At 37.6% G+C, this 8,885-nt stretch overlaps 1 protein-coding gene across 1 annotated transcript; it reads right to left on the bottom strand.

Moving 5' to 3' along the window:
- Positions 1–2,013: 2,013 nt before the first annotated feature.
- Positions 2,014–7,363, bottom strand: LOC118812947 (tumor necrosis factor receptor superfamily member 14-like). Its single transcript, XM_036578052.1, has 7 exons — positions 7,216–7,363; positions 6,773–6,898; positions 4,526–4,681; positions 4,329–4,416; positions 3,815–3,991; positions 3,500–3,531; positions 2,014–2,655 (listed from the first exon to the last, which is right to left on the bottom strand). The coding sequence occupies exons 1-7, from the start codon at positions 7,343–7,345 to the stop codon at positions 2,600–2,602; spliced, it is 765 nt and encodes a 254-aa protein (XP_036433945.1). The 5' UTR covers positions 7,346–7,363; the 3' UTR covers positions 2,014–2,599.
- Between the last annotated feature and the right edge of the window lie 1,522 nt (positions 7,364–8,885).

Here is an 8,885-nt window from a genome sequence, read left to right as displayed (position 1 = left end):
AAAACTCAAATGGCGATCTACATGTATGCATGGATCCAAAAGATTTAAATGCAAATATTAAGAGATCATTACCTACCAGGGAAGAAATCACAAGTGAGGTTTTTGGCAGTTAAAATTGCATAAGGATAGCACATAACTCAGCACATTCCGTACACCGTATGGCTGATATTTCTTCCTCAGATTACTGTTTGGAGTCTCATTGGCTCCAGAGATTTTCCTCTGAGCCGTTGAGCACATCATTGAGGGCACTGATGGTGTACGTTTATATGTTGATGACATTGATATGCCCAGACCTTCGGACAAAAAGACTGTATTATGAGTAACGGGAATGATAATTTCATTGGAAAATTAATACCAAACTTGTCTTTGAAAACAGTGCACCTGAGAGTGTTGTTGCACAGTCCACTTGAACTCCACTGAGAAAGACATGAGAAAGAATGTGGAAGTCTGAAGACCATCCTAACTACAGAGCCATTACTGAGCTATTTCATCCATTGAGACCTACAAAGACATTCACAGATGCATCGAAAAATGGATTAGGTGCAGTCCCACTCCAAGCAGATGGTAACAGCTGGAAGCCAGTTCCATATGCAGCAAGAACAATGACTTCATCTGAGGGTCGCTAAGCTCAGATAGAAAAAGAATGCTTGGGTCTAGTGTACAGGGTGGAGATGTTTAACAGCTATGTGTATGGCCTACCAACATTGGTGGCAGAAATAGACCACAAGCCATTAACAGCAATCATTAAGAAAAATCTGAGTGAAATGTCTCCATGAATCCAATGGTTAATGATGAAACGTCAGCACTATGATTTTGAGTTGAGACACCAGGGAAATACATTGTTCAGGTAGATGCATCAACACAAGATGAACAACGCAGTGGGAATTTCCCAGAGACAGATGTGAACTTACATGAACCTGGTTGGTGAAACTCTTCAGGTATTAGATATGAAATCCAAACTGGTTGCAACTGAAACTGCAAAAGACAAAGTTCTACAACAGGACATCAAATACATCAATAGTTGGCTCAAAGGGTCAGCTGCAAGGGCAGTGTTACAACATGAGAGCTGAGCTTAGTGTGGTAAAATGTTTTTTCTCAGGCATAATAGGATTTGTGAAACAAGACACAAACAAAACCTAAATAGAATACATGAAGGGCACCTCAAAACAGGTAAGTGCAAGACAAGGACCAGAGCTGCTGTTTATTGGCCAGGAATGACGTGGCCATTGAACAAAAGGTGTGAAGAGTGATTAATCACTTCAAAGAACAATTTTCCAGAGTCAGGTGGCACTGTGCTTTACACCACTCCAGCCAATGCTTGGCATTATGCATAATGATCTTGTGTGCCGCTGCATGGCCATGTAAACCCATTTCATGAAGCTCCAAAAGCACAGTTCTTGTGTTGAAGTTGCTTCTAGAGGCAGTTTGGAACTCTTTAGTGAGTGATGCATGAGGTGACTTGTGGCAAAATTGGAGTCCTACGATAGTGCCATGTTTAAAGTCACAGAACTCTTCAGTCTAAATCTATTCTACTGCCACTGGTCGTCTCTGGAGACTGCATGGCTGTGTGCTTGATTTTATACACCTGTTAGCAATGGGTGTGACTTAAACATCAGCCCTCAAAATTTACATTACAGTCACCATGCTGCCTTAGACATGCACACAGATCACTGATCAGGCAGAAAAGGAGTTTTAATAGCTTTTAACTCCATTTGATTAACTCCAACACAATGAAAATGATGATGTCACATAAATCAATATTTAATATTTATTCACAATTAGCACATACATAGCAAGATCTAATGAAACATTGTCTTCTGCTGGCTGATACAAGCAACAGTGGCTTTAAACTGAAGTGCTTTACTTTACCTGAACTCATTGTAGACCATTGTAAAATGCAATAGATATTTTTTGTCATGTTTTTCTAATGTTTTGTGGGATGGGATTTGTGTATCATTAGAGTCATTATAGCAAATTTCTTTGTATTTAGACAGCTGAACTATGCCATGAATCCTCTATTAATCCTCGAAGACAGCTTTGACTCTGTACTTCTCTGAAACTGATGTTAATAAAGGTAAACATCCTTGAGTCTATTCATTTGTAGTGTAATTACACTAACTAGCTACAGAGAAGAATGACAGCTTATCTCATGATTCATATTTTAAATGTTACACATTTAGTTAGAATAATAATTGTTATTTTGTCAGGCACAACCTGCTTTTTTGGCATGAAAAGTTAATGGATTTATTACAAAATGTAATGACCTGACCTATTACGTGCACTGGTAGTGTCAAGATTAGTGTAAACTTTCAGATTATTATGGTCACAGAATAAGCTACAGATCCCATTAACCTAGTGTGTACAGTTATTCAGTGCAGGGCTGGAAGGGTTTTGTCCTGAACCTCTTTTTCGGGGGTTCAGTCCACCTTGTTCAGAATCATAAGCAGTCTTTTCTACTGTTCAGCAGAGATTGTCCCGCAATATTTTCCCCATATGAAGCAGGGTTTAGACCACATTGTTCAGCATGAGAGTCTTCATCTGCCATAAAAGTCTTTACCCGCTCCTGAGATTGATTCCCAGCAAGGTCACAGCTGGGGACTCACTTGAGGTCATCTTTGTGTGTTCGAGTTATACATAAAAGATAGATGTGATTGTCTGCAAAGAAAAAAATGCCTTATATTCTTTCATATATCTCTCAAATCAGCCAATGAATGTAACCAGAACAGTGACTAGAGTGATAGCTTTAGGTGATTGCCACCTCTCTGCAAACTTGGTATATGCGTGTGTGTGTGTGTGTGTGCTGTAGAAAGTAATGCAGTTTAACAGCAAAAAAGCAACACTGTCACCACTGCCACCAGGATTAGATCAAACTAGGGTTAAAATTAGCTGAGTAAGCAAGAAATACTGCATTGTTAAACGGATGCCTGGATTGAGAATGATGAATACCAGTGATGTAACTGGGATCTTATGGGCCCCAGTGCAAAAACAATTTATGGCCCACCCCACCACACAAAATTACTTTCAATCAATAAAAAAGGCATTGTAATTTATATGTTTATTCGGTATTGTTATGTGTCAAATGAGTTGATGCTCTTAAGACATGCCACTCCACCCACTAGCATCTAATGTATTTGTTTTGCTATATAACATTGTAATAAATACAAATAAACACAAAAACAGTAAACAGAATGTGTTGTTTGGCTAGAAGTCAGGTTTGGCTCCTGATGTCTGGCTGCACTCCAGCCATCGCTTAGATTTGTTCATTTCTATCAGCACCAGCACCTGATATAATTTAATAAAGGATTGATAAGATAAACTAGGTATTGGATGGTGACTGTAAATGCTGGAATTCCTCCGCGAGAGATTTGGAAAATGGTTTAGCTAGCACTCATCAAATCACTATGGATTATTTATTTTTTGTTTGTTTATTTGTACTTATTCTAATGTTAGTTCTAATGTTAGTGTTTCCAAGAGAAAGCACATCTCTAGCATATCTTACCTGACTTTTTCGTTGTTTTTTGCTTATTTTTCCTTGAAGAAAAAAAAGAATTTAAAATATTAAAAAATTAAAAAAGCGGTGTTGAGCTAAGTTTTCTCTTGTTAAAATATTATAATATTTCAGACAAAAGTAATCATGCAAAAATGTTTAGAAGTAATCACAAGAGAGCATTTGCTTCTCAAATGTCAATGTAATCAATCTCAGATGGAGAAGCTGAAAAATAAATGTAACCATTTCAAGAATTAAAAACATAAACAACATAAAACACTACACACAAAAAAATTCTTAGCAAATAAATAATTATGAATTCCTTACCTGCATGTGAGACTCCCACACCTTAACATGATAACCGTTACTGCCATAGCCACAGCCACAATTATTATAATAGAAACTATGATTCCAGGTATTAGACCAGCTGGACTTTTATTTCCACATTCAGCATCAGAAGAAAGTGTTCCTGCCTTTATTTCTGTAAGTCCCAGATCTTCACATCTGTCAAACACAACTGATGAAGTAATATGAAGTTCTTGGCCTAGCTGACCAGAAGCACTGTTAATATGAGTTGAGAAAACTGTATGACATTCTTCATGTCTTCATTCAGAGGCTGAAGGTCATGAAAATTACAACCAAAACTACATCCAAATGACAGTTCCTTTTCACATGCTGTATCTCTGAACCACTCTCTCCTTTAACTAGTCCAGTCTAGACCAATTATTACTGAAATTGTGCACATCACAATAGAAACCGTTACACTGTTTGCATTTATCTGTATTTGTATTTTGCAACTTATGGCAAAACTTATTCAGTGACACTCTTTAAGTAAACTTACTTTGAATGTGTTTGGCAAGTCTGAAAAGAACCATCTGAGAAGGTACCATCTGCACATTCAGCACATTCTGTATCTTTAAATGCTGTTCCTGCAAACATACAAGTTCTGCTCAGTTACAGTGAACAAAGTAGCTGTAAGTAAAGTGCTCAAGGTGTTAGTGAGAAAGTTTATAGTTTATACAGATATATTACACCAACCTTTATGCTTTATATATTGTCCAGTGCTGCAGTTTGTGTGTTTCTCTGCTAGTATACAGCTGCCTCTGTGTTGATCAGTACAGTAATGTTCATCTAGTGGCTCACAGACTGTATCTGATGATCGAGTGCAGGGAGTCTTTACTCTTAAACCCTGACCTGAGAAAAATATAAAACAACACTGTTCCTCTAAAACATATTACTATAAATGGGGCTGGCTCTAGCCTTTTGTGGGCCCTAAGCAGGATTTTTTGAGGGCCCCCATCTTGCTAGCTGATTTACTGTGAAATGTATACTAATAATAATGCTTAAGAAAAAAAATAATCTTCTTAAAACCCACTTATGCAGTTTTCACCAAGATTCTGACATTCAGCAATGTTTTCTTATTTGGGATTTGTTCCTAGGTAAGAACAGAATCTACACACGCAGAACTCAAAGGTGAGAACTGATTCTGCGGTTTAAGAACAACTCATGAATCTGACCTATTGGTGGATGAGGCCCAGTGACTTCCACAAACTGTCTAAAGTATGTAAATTTATAACTGGCCAATTTGTGTATTGCTGATGACTGAATGCACTTTGGGGTTCTAATAAGTAAGTACGTTTAAATTACACACAACCTTCTCGATGCAGGGGTTTGTGTGCTGACACATTACTTCTTGCTCATGCAAGTAACTTTAAGCTTAGTCTAACGCTGGTTGCAGTGGTGACAGCTATGCTTTACATGCAATATAGCTATGATTAAAAATAAGAGTATATGAAAGGAAAGTAATTAACAGATTAGGCTTGTAAAATGCAACAGCAATCATTAGTTTTTATTTGGACCGCTTGTAATGTTGCTAGCTAAATCAGCATGCCTTAGTCCAGGTCTATGGACTAAAGCTTATGGAACAGTAGTAGCAGTTTATGGAAGACTGAAGGGATGGGAAAAGAATAAACCAATGGTGATGTAAACAGCGTGCAATGATTTCTTAAATCGGAGTAAAGTCTAGAAATCTGATTAAAGAGATAAATCCAGGATAAATCCATTAAAGAGAGCTGGATTTTAGTTCAGTAATCAGATTTCTCAGAGCTTTGAAACTCTTATTCAGATTTCTTTTGGGTTTCTTGGTCTGCACTTGTGCGAAAAACAGACCGTGGTACTGGAAATGAGTAAGCAGCGTTGCTGCAAGATGGCAACAAAACACTTTTGCAACAACGGCAAAACCAACTACATTACTGCCTGTTTTGTATTGTAAGTCTTTCGTATTTATTCATTGTACTGTATTGTCTGCACTGTGTATACTGTATTGTCTTGCACTTGTGTTCCTGTGTTGCACCATGGTCTTGGAGGAATGTTGTTTCATTTCACTGTGTACTTGTATATAGCTGAAATGACAATTAAGCCTGACTACATGCTTGACGAAATGAAGGATTCAAATATTCTTCATCTTTTAGATGATATATGTTCATATTTTCAGGTAAAGTAGCTGGATGTTTTAAAAAGTGCCACTGCATGATGTTTGAGTTTTACATTACATTTACATCACGTCTTCTTCTGTGAGTTTACTGGCTGATTGTAAAGCAGAAATCCAATTGTTACCTGAGTCATGTAAGCCTGGAGTCCCCATGATCTGATTACTCAAGTGCATGCAAACGTGTTGATCGTGTTACTTACACAGTCTGATTTTCTGCAGCTATTGGATTTTTAAGTGCATGTAAACGCAGTCATTGTTGTTGATGTGCGAGTTCAGCTGATGGTGGTGTTAACCATATGGATTAATCCAAAGATGTGTTTTATTTCTGTTTTGTCTTTAAAATGCATAGAAAACAACATCCCTAAGTATATCAGGCTGTCTTGTCCAGGCACATTATCACCATATCTGGAGTTTTACATTCAAAACTGTTAAACTGAAGACGTGACTGAGTGAATGGCAGATAGGAACAGTTGCTAAGCAGTGACTGGAGGGCCAAGAAAACGAGATTGGGTTTGTGAGTAGTCTGTCAAAGACAGGGGCTGTGAAACCTGCAGGAATCATGAATGATGCTAAAATATGTTAAATCCAATCCACATAATTTTCTCCTGATAAATTATTAGCCAGTTGTAAGGGGGCCCCCTAATGGCTGCAGGGTCCTAAGCAGCCACAACTATGGCTTAATAGGCAGAGTTGGCACTGACCATAAAGAGCATATTCTTAATCTTGTACTTTACATACACTAAGGATACAGAATTCTACATAAAACATGAATTTCTCATAAAGGACAGACTTACCAGGATCACACACTGTGCAGCTAAAGCAGTCTCTGAGTCCGTTTGGTGCATCAATGAAAGTTGAGTCATGACATGAAACACAAGTAGTGCTTATATCCGCAGTGCAGTGCCTGTAAACACGATTTCCTACAAGACATTCCAAAGATGAGCTGACAGAGTAATGTCCTAATGTTTCTCCAGTTACATTATGACAAACCACTATGACTGATTTCTTCCCTAATACAGTCCAGTTAAAATTGATAGAATGAATAGCATCATATTTATATATTTAATCCACACTCAATGACATGCGTATGAATCTCAGTACAGATATGAGACCCCTCTTGTCTTGGGTGAATTCACTCTTATCACGGTACAGTTTGTCACTGGCTTTTTAACACTTTTACCATACCCTACCTTACTATAATACAACTCTGAATTAAGCCAAATCAGCTTTAACTTACCAGGTGCACACATGGGACAGCATTCTCCATCTATCTCATACTCAGCGCGGGCACATGAGCAAAAACAGAGCTCAAAATTCAGGGACAAAATAGCAGCAATAAGAAACGTGATCTCAGCTCCACAGATCATTTTTAAAAGTTTGCATTTCATGATTTCATAGAGGAGAAGCTGCAAAAAGAGCAAAAATATTAGAATGACTGAAACTTCTGTCAAAAATGAATAACAAATACAGCTTTATAAATAAAACTCCTGGATATGATTACAATCAGGCATAATCTTTGTATGAAACTGAAAGCCACTACAGCTGTTCAGAATGCATTCTTTATGTTGTAGAGATGTATTTTAAGGCAGTATTAGGTAGTTTAAACTACCAGTGGAAGAAATACTAAAATCATTTATTTGAGTATAGAACTAAAGTAGAGTCACATAATAAATACATGAGTACATTAATACAAGTTAAACTTGTATCTCTTCTAAAATTCAACAATTGAAATTACAATCGAATCTGAAACCTAAACATTGAAACTAAAACCCTATTTTTTTCACTCACAACTTCCATATATTCAGTTTTGATGGGATTCGTTATAGATGGGAGCTGCAACAGAGTAACGAGATAAAAAACTAGTGGGGTCCTGTCAATATTTTTTTAACATGCCCTTTCCAACTTCAACTCACTTCTCAAAAGCACAAAAGTCATAGACCACCCTTAGTAATTTCCCATTAAAATGGCCATTAAGTACAAGTTTTTTGTTTTTCAGAAGATGTTTCTTAGAAAATTAGATATAAAATAATTCACTTGCCCAAGGAGGGGAAAGTCAAAATAAAATGCATGAAAACATTTTCAAAACTGGACTTTAAAAAAATGACTAAAAGATGCAGAGAACATGGAACTCTTAAGAACTCTGCAAGACCACCAAAACTGTCCCCAACCTAAAGCTTGCATCTTTGAGAGAGAGGAGAAAATCAAGCTCCACTCTTGCTTCAAATCTGAAAAAATCCACAGGTGTTTCTGTCCATCCTTCCACTGTGAGAAGACAACTCAGCACTAAGAGTCTGAAAGGATGTGTAGCTGTTAAGAAGCTCCTACTGAGATAAAGAAATAAACAAAAAAGAAGAACATTTGCAAAAGAAGCTGCTTTTGTTCTCAGAACAATGGACTGACCACCCCAGAGTCCTCAACAGACCTCAACATCACTGAATGTGTTTGGGATTACTTGAATCATGAGGAGCAGAAAAGGTAACCAACTTCCAAGAGTGAACTTTGGAGGTTTGGAAAAATATTTCTGCAGATCTTTGAAAAACTGAAAGCAGGTCCCCTGAAAAGAATGGATACACTAAGTGCTCCCTCATCACCTCATCCTCCTGGGTAGCAGGGGGTGCTGGAGCCTATCCCAGTGCTTATTGGGCAAAAAGCAGGAAACACCCTGGACAGTTTGCCAGTCCATCACAAGGCAGACACACAGACATACACATGCACAAACAACTAGGGGCAATTTAGTATATCCAATTGGTCTGACTGTCTATCTGTGGACTGTATGAGGAAACTGGAGCAACCAGAGGAAACCCACACAGAGAGAGAAGACTTGAACCTAGCTTTTCTTGCTGTTGAGACTTTTATGTATTCTTTTGTTAAATATTTGTTCTGTTTTTTCTCTGATGCTGAAAAAAG

This window comes from Colossoma macropomum, unplaced genomic scaffold, assembly GCF_904425465.1.
Source record: "Colossoma macropomum unplaced genomic scaffold, Colossoma_macropomum, whole genome shotgun sequence".
Taxonomy (NCBI): domain Eukaryota; kingdom Metazoa; phylum Chordata; class Actinopteri; order Characiformes; family Serrasalmidae; genus Colossoma; species Colossoma macropomum.
The sequence above is the reverse complement of the archived record's forward strand: the minus strand, read 5'-3'. Positions and strand labels throughout refer to the sequence as shown.

Coding starts and splice junctions, on each gene's coding strand:
- LOC118812947 (XM_036578052.1), bottom strand. CDS start 7,345: ATGATCTGTGGAGCTGAGATCACGTTTCTTATTGCTGCTATTTTGTCC. Junction 4,417..4,525: donor ACAATATATAAAGCATAAAG/GTTGGTGTAATA, acceptor GTATGTTTGCAG/GAACAGCATTTAAAGATACA. Junction 3,992..4,328: donor ACTTGCCAAACACATTCAAA/GTAAGTTTACTT, acceptor TGTGTTTGACAG/ATGTGAAGATCTGGGACTTA.